The sequence below is a fragment of the Pteronotus mesoamericanus genome, unplaced genomic scaffold, assembly GCF_021234165.1.
Source record: "Pteronotus mesoamericanus isolate MK-2021 breed Mesoamerican mustached bat unplaced genomic scaffold, CSHL_Meso_final contig_42, whole genome shotgun sequence".
In the NCBI taxonomy this organism is placed as follows: domain Eukaryota; kingdom Metazoa; phylum Chordata; class Mammalia; order Chiroptera; family Mormoopidae; genus Pteronotus; species Pteronotus mesoamericanus.
This window is the reverse complement of record NW_026555157.1, coordinates 1,069,145-1,086,059: the sequence shown is the minus strand read 5'-3', so window position 1 is coordinate 1,086,059 and position 16,915 is coordinate 1,069,145. Positions and strand designations below refer to the sequence as shown.

At 38.1% G+C, this 16,915-nt stretch overlaps 1 protein-coding gene across 1 annotated transcript in view; it reads right to left on the bottom strand.

The window, feature by feature from the left end:
* CCDC191 (coiled-coil domain containing 191) overlaps positions 1–16,915 on the bottom strand; it is a 77,176-nt gene that overhangs the window by 20,494 nt on the left and 39,767 nt on the right. The window contains exons 8-13 of the mRNA XM_054577282.1: positions 15,854–16,044; positions 9,794–10,037; positions 4,278–4,735; positions 3,395–3,504; positions 1,419–1,501; positions 590–691 (exon numbers count right to left, since the gene is read on the bottom strand). Coding sequence (XP_054433257.1) covers positions 590–691; positions 1,419–1,501; positions 3,395–3,504; positions 4,278–4,735; positions 9,794–10,037; positions 15,854–16,044 — 1,188 coding nt within the window. The remainder of the gene's footprint in view (positions 1–589; positions 692–1,418; positions 1,502–3,394; positions 3,505–4,277; positions 4,736–9,793; positions 10,038–15,853; positions 16,045–16,915) is intronic.

The following is a 16,915-nucleotide window of genomic DNA, read 5'->3' as shown; positions in this document are numbered from 1 at the left end:
ACAGCATATGCTGTGCTAAACCATCTCTGACAGGTATGTATTTTAAGGCCTTATCTTTCCAATTGGAACTTAAGAACCTTGAAAATAAAGAGTTTTACCTCTTATTTCTTCTGTATGCATTTCCTTCCATTTCTCATTTATTCACTCATTCAACACATTTGCTGAGTCCCTACTATGCTCAGTACACTGCTAGCCAATACAATAGTAAGCAGCATCAGACTGCTCCCTCTGCTCTTACAGGGATTATAGCTTAGTTGGAGGTACAGACATAAATAAAACAACAGAATAAATGCCTAATTAAAGCCCTGGTAATACCTTGAAGGAAATATATTCAAAGGCCAGCAAGAGACCTAACTTAACCTTGGGTGGAGAGAAGGGTGGGACAGGACAGGAAAGGCTAACCTGGAAGAAGTCTTCTCGAGCTAAGATCTAAAGAATGAGAAGGTTTTCACAAAATAGAGAAGAAGGATGGTGGTGAGAAAAGAGTGTTCTAGACAGAAGTTCTGGGGTGGGGAAAGTGCACAGGGCCATGGCACTGCACACAACCAGCTTCAAGCGACAGGCAACTGATCGGACAGATGCTACTGACCATTTTCTTCAGTCTCTTCTCTTCTCGTCTTTTCTCAAGCTGAGCCTCCTTTTCTTCTGCCTCCCTCTTCTGACGCTCCTCCTCTTGGGCCTTTAACTGGGCCTGATCAAGACCAGAATTTATAAAAATCAGAACCCTCAATTCGTATGGAAATATGACCTTTTAAGTTGAGGCTGAAGAAAGTTAAGTATCTACCAAATTATCCATCCTGTCTCTGGAATAATTTTGCACTTTGTGATAAAAGTAGAAAACCTGATTAACAGGTGGTCAGTTGTTTAACTTGAAAGTTTCTCCAAGGAATCCTCTTCTCCTTGAGAAGATGAGACTAAATATGAATAAGACCATTAACTTTTTTTTAATCATAAAAGGATTGCTTTCTAGTTCTTATTTTCACCTGTGATATATTAAGTCCAAACTATAACACCCCTCAAACCTGTTAGTATTGTCTGTTTTTTCTTAGTAGGCATAAAATTTACGTCTGACAATCCAAGTCAAAACTTCAAAAGATAAGAACTATCCACCTTTGCAAACTTGTCAGGTAGAACGTCTACCTGTAACACAATAGTTTAGGTTATGTGTAAATCTTCCAATTTGCTAGTTCCCATCAACTTTTGTAACATTTCCTGCCATACTAATGATCGACATCATGCTTTTCCCCCTTTATTTTCCTAAAGTTGTCACAGAGTTCAAGCTGGTAGGCAAAAAGCCATTTCCAAAGTTGGTTTAACACTATTGTCTCACTAGGCTTAAACAAGCTAGGTTTAATTTTTTTATTAAAGACCTATACAAATCCTTTTTCTTGCCTCAGTTTGCATTCTTGACTTATTACCAATTTCTCCTCTTCTTGTTGTTTCTTCTTCTCTGCCAAGATCCGCCTACGTTCAGCTCGCTGAGCTGCTCTCTCTTCCATGGCTAGAAAATAGGAAGAGTTCCAATATCAAAAATATAAGGAACACTGCAAAACGAATGTTTCCATTTTACAGTAAACTTTGGGGTTATTAAGGTTTTCTTTTAAATTAAGTGTTCATAATCACAGAAATATATATGTATAAAATACATATAAAATATAAATATATAAATTTTAGGTGTGTATATATATTCCCTAAAGGTTAAAGGACTATAATCCCTCCTTCAGAAATGATGAACAGTTTTCAGATTATGTTTTTATTTACATTTCAATTAAAATAACTGCTGGTTTAAATAATATAATGTGCCTTGATGATACTTTTAGTATATGAAACCCAGAAACCAGAATTTTAATTGGATAATTCCTTTAGTTAATGTGTAAAACTTTAGTTATAGCTAACAAGTACTTTGAGAATAGAATTACCCCTCAAATACCATTGAGTCTGCTAATTTTTCCTAAATTGCTATACATATAGCTGTATATGTAAGATCAACAAGCACAAACAAAAGTTTAGGGTCATGATGAATATATTTTAATTTAGTTTTAAGGCCTAGATATCCAGATGGGCAGGAAATGGAACCGTACTAAGCGTTGGGAGAACTGGCATTTGGATGAATTTGAGTGTCAGACTCCTGTTCTTAACAATTTATTAAATATTGGTCCAAAAGCAGCAAATGTGCAAGACAGTCTGATGATATGACTGCCATCGGTCTAACTCTCCCAGGAAGAGGAGCGGGGGTGGGAGGAGTACCAAGTTCTGCTCGCCTAAGTCAGCCAATGGCTTCTTTTGGTCTCTTGTGCCATGTTACAGGGGGAGAAAATTTAAGTCCAAGTTTTAAAGATCAATTAAAAAAACCCAACTCACCAGGCTATGTCATGTAGATACTAAGTGTACTCTTTGCTGGAAAAAGAATAGTGGGGGAGCCACAGATGGCGGGAGTGAGGCTGCCTTTGCGGAGGCAGAAATGGGTTAGAGTGAGAGAGCCCTGAGAAGCAGTCTCTGGTACTGTGCCCTTTCCTCACCCTTTCTGGAGCGGGTCAGCAAGGATGACTTGAAAAGCAGCCTGGGCATTTTCTGATTATCCTCAGTGGTGGACAAAGATGGCCTAAACTGCTGTCCTGGCAGAGTCAATGAAAAGACTGCTAATTTCTTCATTAATGGGGATGAGCTTTACGTACAGTTATCAGTCAGATGACATCAGTTCTTGTTTGGGCAGCAATCTTGCCACAGGAGAAAAATCAGATTTACCAAACTCAACACAATTGTCAAAGTGCCTACCACCACATACAGACATATGTACAGTGTGTGACTATAGTGAAGACAATTAGCAGATTTATTAGGTGGGTTCTGAAGAATGCCTTCTTTTCATTGTATTGTTTGGTTTAAATAACGATCTCTACGTTATCAAAAATCTCATTAAATTAAAATAGGTGGTTTATAAATTTCATTACTAAAGGATAATAAACAAGGCACAACTCATTATCAAATGATGTATTAACCTGATATAAATTGCTGTAAACCTATCAATATTTTAATGTTAACAAAGTACAATGATAGGTGATCTTTATCAATGTTTCCTCTTAGCAGCTACGCAGTGTTTTCTCACGTGTGTATTTGTCCCATTATTTTTTTTATCACAATACAAATCTTAAGTTACAGGAAAATGATACACCTCTCAGCAATTATTTTTTGGTATTGGCTAGAAAGGCCAAAAAGCTTGGCAGAAGAGGCAGGAAAAAAGTCTTGGAGCTTTTCCACTTCTCGCATGTCCGCCCCTCTTAGACTGACCAGGTTTTGCCAAGCCCCAAAACCCAAGAGTTGTCAGATTTCCGTCCCAGCACATTCTACTCCACAAGGGAAGATGACCAACACCAAGGCCAAACCAAGACAGCCCTGCCTTTAAGTATGGGATGGGGTGCCATCAGCTTCTTTGGGCTCCTTCTGGGTCCAGAAAGACAATTTTGGGAGTTACTTCTACTACCTTCAGTCCCAGGGGAAGCAGGCGAACTGGAGGGGAAAAAAGAAAAGAATTCAGACCAGTCACCAGCTTCGTTCAAAGCCTTTGCACCTGAGGAACTCAAATAATTTTAAAAACTTTAATAAATCCTTCCTCTCTGAGATAACTGTGCACTCTTATACCCACTGGAAATACTGGCATGGAAAGGTTGAGTACCTGCCCTAAGTCTACAGTGTGAGTAAGGCCCTCTGACGCTCATCCTAGTGCTTCAGATCAATAGATGCCACCCAGTTCTTATCCCGCCATTTATTGCATGTGTTGAGTAGGTCTCAAGTGTGTCTGAGCCATCTTAAATAGTTTATAACAAACTTGAATTCTTATTCCATGTTCCAAGATGTTTACTTTTATTCAAAACAACTATAAATTTAAGCTAGATAATTGGCCATTCCCAGGGACTGCTCCATTTGGACCTGACATTGTCTAACCTGGCTCCTCAGCACTAACCAAAGTCAGAAACCCATGAATCAAGTTAGAGCAAGTAATTTTTTTCTCTTTTACCAGAGCTCCTTAGACAAAGGCAGCTAAAATGCAAATGCTAATTGTGTAAGTGGACCTTTATAGGCAGCCACTTGCCTTAAATACCTATTTGTATCTGTCATGGACCAGTTGCAATGTGTGGGTTTTTTTGGTCTGAGACTGTACAGCAAAAGAAAAGGAGAGACCATGGAGCCTGGAAGCTGGGCAAAGCTCAGGAGCCCATCTACCACAAAGTGAAAAACTCCAAATAATGTGTCCAGAGAGTGTTCTGATACAATGGACATACTTTGAAAGCACCTGGCAGGTTCTTTTTGGTTCTCCTGCTTTGGGGTTTGACAGCAGGCGGCTCTGTGCATCTGTGACTGCTGCATCACGCTCTGCTGCCCACCGAGCCTTCGCCAGCCTCTGGCTTTCCTTCAGCTCCAGAATTGTTTTGTGCTGTTCCTGAAGTTTCTTCTTTTGCTTCTCAATCAGCTGTTGCTGCAAGGCATGGCGGTTGTGGAAGTGACTCATGCAAATGGGTTTTGCTTTCTGGCTGGTGATTCTGAGCTTCTCATTGCTGTCAGGCTGTGGGGAGGGCTCAACATCCAGGGTTTTGTGTGGCTTGTTGTCAGATGTGTTCAGAGGAATATTCTTGAGGGAAACTTGCAAGACGCTCTCTGTTGGTTTTCCTAGGTGGAGGCTAGGCATACAACCATTGCTCCCGGAAGGAGGCTTTTCCCACAAAAGGGGTAGGGCAGCCGTCTGAGAGAAAAGGAAAGGGGTATATAGCTCAGTTCTTTAAAGGACTGTGCTGATCAGATCCAACTTCATCTAATCAGCATTGTTCTGTTCAACAGCACAGCTGCCTAGCACTCCAGCCAGAGCTGCCTTGTGCTCCTGGCATGGCTATCTCAGAAGCCACCAGCCTTAGCTCTAGGAGCCACTCTGAGAATGCACGTTGCTGCTGGCCAGGAAAACTGGGTGGGAAAGTGGCTATAGCTGTACGAACCTCTGATATGGGCCAGGACAATGAAATATGTACTCTTACAATTTTCTAATTTGGAGAGCTCATTTGTGAATTAGGCAAGATACTACAGATACATAGATCACAGGAATTTTAATCTTTATGAACTAACTCTGAATTTTGCAGAAAACTGAAAATTTTGTAGCAAAAGATATATTCTCAAGAATGTTTGAAAACTAAGGAATAGCATTTACTGAAGGGCCCCATTTTGCTTGTGGGTAGCGAGGGAAGTGACTGAAAGCCAGCTGAGAGCCGGGCAAGTGGCACTGTTCCCTCTCGGACCCTTTCCCTACACACAGTGTCACAACACAGAGATGGGGGTTGCCCTGAGGAATACCTAGGACTCTGCCCCTTCCAACATAACAGGTACACTGAGAAAAAGAAACATCGCCCAAATGAAAGAACAGATCAAAGCTCCAAAAATAGAACTAAGTGATGACCAGATGGTCAATCTATCAGATGCAGATGGTAATCAGGATGCTCACAGAAATGGTTGAGTATGGTCGCAAAATGGAGAAAAAAGTGAAGGCTATGCAAAGTGAAATAAAGAAAAACATACAAGAAACCAACAGTAAGGGAAAGGAAACCGGGACTCAAATCAACAACTGGGAGAATGAAGAGATAAACACTCAATCAGAACAGAATGAAGAAACAAGAATTCAAATAAATGAGGAGAGGCTCAGGAACCTCTGGGACAACTTTAAATATTCCATCATATGAATCATAGGGGTGCCAGAGGAGATGAGGAAGACCAAGAAATTGAAAACTTATTTGAAAAAGTAATGAAGGAGAACTTCCCCAATCTGGCCAAGGAAATAGACTTCCAGGAGATCCAGGAAACTGAGAGAGTCCCAAAGAAGTTGGATCCAAGGAAGCAAACACCAAGACACATCATAATTATATTACTCAAAATTAAAGATAAGGAGAGGAGAGAGTTCCCTACAAAGGAGTTCCCATAAGACTGTCAGCTGATTTCTCAAAAGAAACCTTGCAGGTAAGAAGGGGCAGGCAAGCAGTATTTAAAGTCATGAAAGGGAAGGACCTATATCCAAGATAACTCTCTCCAGCAAAGCTATCATTTAGCATGGAAGGGCAGATAAAGTGCTTCCCAGGTAAGGTCACGTTAAAGCCCATCATCACCAAGCCCTTATTATATGAAATGTTCAAGGGACTTATCTAAGAAAAAGAAGATCAAAAACTATGAATAGTAAAATGACAACAAAACCACAACTATCAACAACTGAACCTAAACAAAAACAAAAACAAACTAGGCAAACAACTAGAACAGGAAAAAAATCACAGAAATGGAGATTAGCAGAGACAGGAAGGCGGGAGCATGGGGGAAAAGGTACAGGGAAGAAGCAGCATAAATGGTAGGTACAAAATAGGCAGGGGGAGGTTAAGAATAGTGTAGGAAATGGAGAAGCCAAAGAACTTATATGTACGACCCATGGACATGAACTAAGAGGGGGTGGGAATAGTGGTGAGACAGGGGTACAGGGTGGAGGGAAATAAAGGGAGAAAAAAAATGGAACAACTGTAATAGCATAATCCATAAAATATATTTAAAAAAAGGAATAGCCTTTACTAATCAATAATAGATCTTTATAATAGACGTTTAATAGTAATAGCTCTTTAATAATATTTCTTTCAATGCCTCTCTTGCCACCAGTAAATTAATCACATAGTATTTATTTCAGGATTAAGGCCTGTATTAAAATTTATAGTCTCCAGTTATTCCCAAACAATTTATATGTGGAAAATACTGACAAACACAGGATCAACAGACTAATATCTGCATTACATAAGAATAATGTTACATAATAATATTTTGTATTAGCATATGGCTTAATAGTTTTCAATGTTTATAATTGAACCTCATTTAACAGACTGAGGTGTTTCAAGTTCTGGACAGACGGAAAGGCATAGAATTTTTAGTCAGAAAAATTTATATTGGCCAAAATAATGTCATAGTTAAAATGTCTCTTCCAGAATGGTATGATGCCATGGTCTAAGGGCTAACCAGTTTTTGGTTCTTCCATCTGCAGTGGTATAAGGAGAAAAATACTGTGAACTATCTTACATATCTTAGAAGCTTCTAGCTCTAACAGGGTGCCGTGCTTGGGTACTCAAAGATATTTTTCATGATGATGGAAATATTTTTGTAGATTTAGCTGAAGTGAAAGTTGTGATGTGTGGAAGCTCTGACATGTTAAATACTTTTAAAAATAACCTTCTATTTCAGAAATGTCAGTGGACATTTATTCATTACAACACCTGCTTAAGCAATTTAGCATCAAGCGGGGTACATGTTTTAGGCCCTTTTAAACTTTGTGGTAATGATACATTATTAACCCAGCAAGACTATAAAAGCCTTGAGAATAGCAACAAGATTTCTTTTGGATCATGATAACTTTTCAGGTGAAAATAAGAGAAAGAAAGAAAAGCTTACTGGTACGGATTGTACTTGATAGAACAGAACTGAATAGTCTGCTTAATTAGAGCAAATCGCCTATTAGCTAACTGATAATTCTTAAAAATTTCAAGGTATAATATATGGGTTTGTGGTACATGAATTCCTATGGTTGTATAATTAATGAACATCTAACTAAATATTTTATATTTTCATTTGCTCATGTTAGACTCTACAGTTTAGAAAAGATTAGAGTTTATCTAGTAATGTACACAGGCTATTATAACCCTTTATTTTTGTTTGTTCTATTTTTTTTAACAATATTATCCTTCCTTGATAGTTATATTTTGTTTTTGATTTCAGAGATTTGAAGACCTTTTCTCTTGAGTATAAATTATGTATGTATATTTAGTAATCTTTCTGTCTTACCCAGAAAAAAAAAATACTTTCTGCTGAACTCTGTTTTCATTTAAAGATACTAACAGTGGACCTTTGTAAGGCAAAAGGTTCCACGTAGCTATTTCCTAAGATAGAAGACTTTCCTGGGTCTCAGGGGAAACAAAATTATCTGACTGACATAAAGGTAGATAAATTGCCTAGGGGAAGGGACCAAAATGTTATGTAAGTCCCAATAAACATCCTCATGATCCCCTTTTGCTGAGAGACGAGGCTTAAATTAAAAACAGCTACTTCCTAGCAGTAGTCAGGATAAAATGCAAGGCCGGGGACCCTCTGGTGCCCAATTTAATTTCGCATAGCTGAGTTAAGTATTAACAGCATTATGTGGAAGGGTGGAGGGGGTCAGGGGTAGAGAATAAAGGACCTCCTCTGAAAGGCTTTTCAAACACAAATGCAATTATGAAAGAAAAAACCTGATGGGATGGCCTTTATTAAAAACTTAACTGTATATAGTACCCAACACCATAAATAAACCAAAATGACAAATGACAGAATGAAAAAAAATTAGCAAAATATATAATAAAGGCAATGATACTTTAAAAAATATAAACAGCTCCAATAAATAAGAAAAAGATACATAATCAAGTAGAAAAATTGATAAAGGGCATGAAGAGACAAGTCACTACATATCTGTCTTACTATATCCATTTTCATATACAACATATATGTATGTGACCAATGTAAAAAAATGTTTAAACTCAATAGTAATTTAGGAAAGACCTGTGAATGTTTAAGAAATAAGATGAAAATATTTTACCTGTTAACTTGGTAAAAATGAAAAATTTGTTATTAGGCAGGGAAACAGATGCTTCTTTAGTACAATTTTTCTGGAAGGGCAATTTGGTAATAGTCTTTAAAATGTGCATTCTATTTTTAGTTATTTATCCAAAGTAAAGCATTATGGATGTGTGCAAAGATTTAGCTACAAGGATCATCAATGAAGCTTTGTTTGCTATAGTGGTAAACTGGAAACAACTTAAATGTCCTGCAATAGAGAAGGAAGTAAACAGATTCTACCTTATACTTCATGACAAGACTATCATGCAGCCATTACAATATGATGGCACAGGATGGCAGTCCTTAACCAGTGGGTAATCATCAGGTTCACCTGTGGAACTTTAAAAACATGCAGGTGCTCCACTCCCAGAGACTCTGATTTAGTGGTCTGACTCTGCAGTGTACTCTCAGTTGAGAACTACTATTGTAGAAGATTTATTGACATAAAAAAAAATTCTCATGTTAAAAAATTATATTATTATTAAGAAGAAAGATACATGGCCTTCCTTTTCCTGTATTATGGCAGACTAATGCCTCTCAATGACTTGACTGAAGAAAATTTTAAAGCTAAATAAAATGCCAAAGAGAAAAATTTGCAAATGCCTGAATAGAGAAAAGACTAGGTGGCTATACTTCAACATGTTATTGGTGGTTATCCTCAAATGATGAAATTATAGACTATTTTTCTTTTTTCTCTGTAATTTTCTCCTACAAAATTGCTACAATTAATATATATTATTTTTCTCACTAGAAAAATAAACACTTACATATTCCCCTCTTATATGTCACAAGGCTCATTTAGGAAAGAAATATTTGATGATCAAATAAGAATTCAAGTGATGTAAACAACACTTTCAATTACCTGTTCCTGAAGGAGTCTTTCTCTTAGTAGTTTTAAATTCCCTCTGTTATGTTTCTACTAAGTTTCAGCTACACCAAAGTTTATATAGGATTATAAAAAAATTCAGTTCAAGAAAATGAACATTGACTGCAAGTTAACCTTTGTGCATTACAGCAGTTCTCAGTTTTTAGATATCCTAGGCAAGGCAATCGGACAATGGCTAACACAGCCCAAGCTACCCAAGTGCAAAGCTCAAAACCAAGTGATTAATAAGCAGGAAGACCCAGCATAAGAAACACAACGTACCTCTCCTGTAGGTGGCTCCACTGTGGCTGTTCCCTCCTCAAGTAGACTGATGCCTGATGACTCATTTGCACAGAGTTTCCCTAGTGATACTGCCTTCAGCAACTCATTCATTTTCTTCCTCGTTTCCTCCTTTGTTAGAGCCAGCTCTCTCTTTAGGATCCCTGCACGGTGCCAATGCTGCCATTCTGTAAAGTGGTGCCGGAGAACTTGTTTCCTGTTGTATTCAGTGGCCAGTTGTTGTTTTCTAAGCAACAAAGCACTTCCATTAAAAAAAGAAGCCATTGACAGCTTGTTACTTGGTAATATAAGTGGAACACAAGTCCAAAAGAGTTTCAGAAATGTTCCACTTAGCTCCAGATTATCCTTTTATTTAAGCTAAACGGAATTACTTTATAAAATTCCCTGGTAGAAAGGGTGTGCTCATAAAAGGCATTGGCACCTCAACACATTACCTCAGAAGAAAGAGTGACTGTTCTGTTCTATCATGTCGCAAAGATATTACATTTTTTGATTACCATAAAAGTTTATGAGAGCTTTTGGACAGGAAGGAACAAAAAGAATAGGTATATAAATAGCTACTTTTTCAAAGAGGAATGCATGAGGAAGACATCCAAGCTTTGCTTGGATATCTAAGGAAGAAAAAATTTGGAAGAAAAGGAGAGGAACAAAACAAGTGAATTGTCAACAATTAAGTATAAGACTTATAAAAGTCGCCCTGGCTGGTATGGCTCAGTGGATTGAGTGTCAGCCTGTGAACCAAAGGATCGTAGGTTCGATTCCCAGTCAGGGCACATGCCTGGGTTGCAGACCAGGTCCCCAGTAGGGGGCGCTCGAGAGGCAACCACACATTAATGTTCTGTCCCTCTCTTTCTCCCTCCCTTCCCCTCTGTCTAAAAATAAATAAATAAAATCTTAAAAAAAAAAAAAGACTTATAAAAGTCAACATGAAACTGTGAAGGTAGATCTCAGGAAAGGAGGACTTTGTCAGGGAAAGGTTCCCTAAAAAGAAGGACTCATTTATAGACCCAAAAACTAAGTGAACGAAGGACTGCCTTGTAAAGATAACTGCTAAACACTAGACACATGTGAAAGGCAGAGACAGGCACCTGCTCTCATGGAACTCATTCACAGTCTAGTAGGGATTGCAGTTCATTCTCTTCCTGAAGAGGAGCTCCTTTTGATTCCTGGAAACTTCATGAACGTTAGGGAACATGGCTGAGTGGAGTTAGGAACTGGCAGCTACATTCCCTTCCCAAAGGGAATCTCCATTAGGAGGCACTTTGGGAGTGGCCAGCTGAGAATTCAAGCATAGAGTTCTCTGAGCTCTGTCTGTATGTGGATGACTGCTGTCCCTGAATGAGTGAGGCTCAGAGCTTGGAACTTATGTTGCATCATAAATGGGTCAGTTTAGAAGTTTAAAACTTAATATTTTGTTTAGATACCTACTTGATTTTATCTTGGAATGGAGAATCAAATAAGTTCTCTATACCACTATTTGCATATCCATTTCTATTAAATAAACATAATGCTTAACTCTCCTCATGGACTTTTTGGGGTCATAACAAAAAAAGTCACAAGGTTCCTAAGTGAATGTGTCAGAAGAACATTTCTACAGTTCTTAAGTACTTAAGTGACTTTTAAACCTTTTTAATTGCCACTTACAGTAAGAAAAAAAGTTACACTGTGACTCATTATGCAAGTTTACATGTGCATGTGTGCATGTATGAGCCAAAACTATATGTAACCGAAACAAAAGTTTTGTCAAACAAGATTTACCCTATTTCCAGAGATGAACTTGGTTATTTCTGTTCTAATATGTTCTGCTTCTTTAAAAAACTGCTCGCCTTGAACCTGATTTCAGGACCCACTAATGGGTTAAAACCCTTAGTTTGAAAAAGACTACTCTAGAGTCACAGATTTTAACCTATGTCAGAAGTGTTGGATGAAACAACCAATTAATGAGAGTAAAGTCAACATAGATAATGAATTTCAGGATAAACACTACCAGCAACTCTGCTAACAGCATTTTTTATTATATTTAATTGCTTCTTTCTAATAAATTAATAATAGTTATTTAATAAATACTTGGTGACTGATGGTTTTTGTAATGAAAGTACAACATAGGCAGTAATAGACATTTGTATATTATTTTACTTTGATGAAAATTATCTGAGACTGAATAACGCTAAAACAAAATGTTAGAGGAAAGAAGAATAAAAAATCAGGTAGCAACACAAAGCCCCCCAAACTCTGTAACACTTTACTTAATTAAGTGAAAATCATAAATTTCCACAGAAGGGAGGATGTACACTGCTCTGATTAGTGTGAAATTCGATATATATCAATCTGCTTGGAAAAGAGGAGTATGTATTACCTGATGTGTTCATTTCATGTTTTTACAGCATAAACAGTCAAAACAATACTGAGGTTTTGACTGTCAGGGAAGAGATTATTAGGACACTATAAAAAGGCAAAGAGAAAAATATTGTTGTGAGTATAACAAAAACACTAAACAGTAAGAAAATAGGTTAAAAAAATGCATGTTCACTATTGGGCTTAGAGCCCCCTCTATAATTATGTAGGTTATGTAGGCTACTTGAATATCTGTTTAATAACCTATGTTTTTGCATGGAGGTGGAAGGGTAGAAACTCAAGCCAGGGATCCAGAGATGAGGCTGCTGCTACTACTGCGCCCCTGCAGTTTACTTCAGCAGAGTGATGATATTCCAGATAAGCCAATTTCTATGCTTTTAATTAAAAAGATGACACCAAAAAACAAATATTGCTAAAAGTGAAAAATCACTTAAATTTCTTAAAAGCTCAACCAAATGTGATGTGCTTAGGTATGCTGAACTAAAGAAATGGACTCAGGCACAGATTTCCAGATCATCATAAAATGAAGGGCAGAGTTCCCGCATGGAAAACATCCTGTCCCGATACGCTTCCAACCGGAAGTCAGGAGATTTCTGCAAGAGTATCTAAATTGATCATCAAAATTATATAACTGCATGCAGAGAAAGGCTGTCTCTAAAGACCAAAGAATATAAAATATAAAAAGGTTTAAATAGAAATTTAAATATGAACCATGATGCTTAGAACCAACACCTCAAATGATACTTAGTGGTTGGTGCATATTATAGAACAAAGAAGTCAGAACAGTCACTATGTATGGGACACTGGGCAGTGACCAAAAGTTTCTAAGCATCATATTCCTCCTCAAAATGATGTTGCCACCCTCCCCGCAAAAAGCCCTATACTACCTATCCTACAGGAATCCTTAATAAAAGAACCTGAAAATATAAAACACATTCTCATGTAAGTTAATAAATACTACCTTAGGACAATTCTAACTATCTAAAGAGTGTCTTGAATTTTTAAAAAGTGAGAAATGAGAAATAAATAACCGCCTACTAGTGATCTGATTGAGTGCTGAGATCTGATGCAGAACATAAAATGATGCAAATGCAGGAATAGGAGTGAAAAAAGCTAACGTATTCAATAATGCAGCAGGCGGCCCTCAGAGAAAAAGTAGAAGATAGCACAATTCTGTTTTAGAGTTTTAAAGTGAGCCAGACAATGCAAGTCTTGTCCTCCTGCCTCTCTGACAGACACATCAGGAATTCTACCAGCTTCCAATGCCATTCCATTTCTGGCCTCTCACCTGGACACCCAGGTAAGCAAGGAGGAAGGGCAATCTAACACGATTAACAAAAGCGCTACAGAAATGATAGCTCAAAAGAATGCTGGAAATGGGACTACCTGACACCCTCAAGCCCACTGACAGTCCCACTGCTTGCAGCGACTACCTTTGAGCTTTTTTCTCCACCTTTAATATCCTGACCTTCTTTGAACAAAATCTCCCAACTTAATATCCTAAACCAATTTCTAGAACAAAGAACAAGATGCAGAGAGCAGCATAACGTAGGGCTTATGTCTAATTGATCCTTTCTTCTCATGTTTTTAGCATGACGTGTCATTTGTTAATTACCACTCTTTTCTGAAACCATCTAAAGTAAATTACAATATAGCTGACTGACAAACATGGTTGCCTTAAGGAACTGTCACCTGGATGCTACTTAACACAGGAGCTGTGTGGTACAGGGAAAAGTACTGGACTCGGAATCAAAAAGGCCCGGGTCCAGTTCTGGACTAGCTGTTCTTAACTCTATGGCCTTTAGCTAGTGTCTATAAAACAAGGGGCTGGATTAGTGCATTCCTGCTCTAAGGTATTTTTGCTCTGAAGTATTACAGTAAAAAATTATTATAAGTTAAGTATTTTCTATCTCTTACAGTTTTAAAAAATGTAGTACCCATTCTGAACATTTAAAAATAGACACCTGAAAATAATTCGCAGATATGAGACAGAAAGTTCTGAGATCTTAAAAAAATTGGCACATTATGCTATTATGAAATCCCTATTTAGTGTTTTTATATAAAACAGTTTAATTGGAATGACATATCTAGTTCTTTAGACTTTTTTTCTACAAGTTTCTTCTGGCATGTAAATTTCACAGGCCACTTTGAAATTTAACATCTCAGTATATACTGCCTTTAGGCCCTCACTCATGTTGCTTCCCTTTTACAGCATCACCACTTTCCTTTCTTTATCCAACAAATTCTTTTTCAGCCATTTCTTTTTCAGTTAGACTATCATCCTAATTCCTTATATCAATCACTAGGTCCTGTGAATTTAGAAATAAATTATGAAGGAATTCTCCATGTTGACTTTTTTTTTTTTAAATGAAGATTTCTCTCAGCATACTGTAGAAAGCAAAATTGGCTAGGTCACCCTTCTGCTTAAAAAACCTTCAAGAATTCATCTTTATTTACAAAAGAATATCTAAACTCCTAGTCCTGTCATAAAAGGCCTTTTGCAAGTTGATGAACTTTTACAACCACGTGCTTGATGATCTCCGGCCTGTCTGGATGGCTCCACTGCATGCTCTCAACTTATCTCCCCCCTCAACTTGTCTCCCCATTTGCAAGTAGGAACATCCTACTTATTGGGCAGAGCTCAGCTCAAGACCCATTTTCTTGATAAAGCCTTTCCTGGCGCTCTGTAGGAGCCTCCTTGGTCACAGCGACCCTTTCTTCTGCTAAGGTCTCATCTGAAGGGGATGCATCACACAGTTTATAATGATACTCAATTATCTCTATTGTTTCTAGATCTTGTTTTCCCCATAGAATGGTGAGCTCTTGGAGGACAAGGAGCCATCCATCAGTCTCCTAAGTGTTGACCCAGGGCCTAAAGCTGTGACCAGGCTGCACAGCTCCAGGGGGTGCCATTCTCTTCTACATAACCATGCTTCCACATACCATTCATTTAATTTTTCACCCTGAATGAGTACCAGAGTTGCTGGTAAAGAAGTGAGCAAACATAAACATGAACAACATGAACTGCCCTCTCCCAGATAAATAAATGGTTCCTTCTAAATGTATGACTTTGGTTTAAGAATGCAAAGTTAAATTTGAAAATGAAAAGAACAAAATGTATTTAATTAAGATGATGGAGCAAAGAAAGTTTTATGTGAAGACAAATTCTGTCATTTACAAGAATATAAGGGAGCTGATACAAAGGTGTCAAAACCTCTACAGAAGATGAGGAACAAAAGATGGGGGAATGGGAGGAATCACTCTTGGCAGGTCTGCCTCTCAGATTGATGTTCCCTGCATCCCTAATTAATATTCTATGTGCAGACAATGATTTCTATGAATGTGAATTACTGGCATACAAACCAAACTGCCTTTTGAATTGTAAGATGGTCCACGCGTAATGCTACTACATCAGAGGACAAGGGAAAAAGCATAATACTCACTTTCTTTAAAAAAAGAAAAGCATGCACATTAGTATATTTTAATCAAATAATTTTTTTGCTTATACTTTTCAGTTAAATTTTTCTAGTTTGGGATGAAACATAGGAAAACAGTGACTACCACATTCTATAAGTAGACAAGATGTTCAGTGAACAGCATTTTTAGAGTTCATTTCTGGATTCTTCCGGAGGAAAGTTGTCCTAGATAAGCATGCTAAAGGGGTTTTCATGGTATAAATGATGGTACCTGTTTTCTTCCCTAAGGTCATTTTCCATGGCTTGTTTCTCCCGCTCCAACTTCTGAGATCGTGTGTAGTCTCTCCAGGCCCTCAGGACCTTCAGCTGAAACTTCCAGTCGGACAGGGTCCCTGCTTTCCCCAGCTTAATCCTGTGATCAAGAATCAGCTTGTGCCAGGCAGCGAAATAGCGTTTTTGACACTATGATGGAAACATTTGGAAAATTACCAATGATCAGCACTAGTGTTTCTAATATGAAATAGAGCCCTCTCCTCAGACTTCTCCCTCACGCTTTTTCTAATAGAACTAGGAACTGTTGTCTTGATGGAAGGGGAACACACTGGGCACAACTGCATTATGCTGATAATGACAAGAAATAGTCAAGTCATGAAACTGAGATGCTCTCAGCCTTGTGACAAACTAAAATACTTAATCCTCATTTTAAGGCACCAGTCCTATGGGGAGCCTGGAGTAAAGTCACATTTAAGATCTAAGTTGAAGGGCTCGTTTGAGAGGCTTAAAAGACCTGCTTCCAATAGGATCTCCCCTGCCAGGCTGTCTCGGAGTTTAAAATTCCAACCATTTAATTCATTCTTGTTATTAACTCCACCAATGTCCTATACAACCATGGGAGATTCCATGGGGATGGGATGGGTTCTCTGGCCTCTGGGGACAAGGCAGATAAAAACAATAGCTTTAGCTCGGCTACCACTAACTATGTTAGGGTCTTGGTTGAACAGGCCTAGAAAGACTAGATACCAAGGCTGCTTGCTATCTTCCACTGTATGCATGTGACAGCAAATCGCATAAGGTCTACTGACGTAAGGATGTCCTGGAGAAGTACTCTGGCCCTAGTCTTGAACGTCTGTCTCTGAGACCCAGTCCTTGTCTACAAGTATGTCTTCCATCTTCACAGCAAACTTTCTGTTCCTAGCACATCAAATTATTTTCCTCTCGTGGCCTTGTACCAACCATACTGTTTCACACTTCATCAATGGCCATCCAAATGGCCATTCATTTCTGTCCTCTCTCTGCCTGACTACATCATGAATGACCTGTCTTAGGGAGCCCT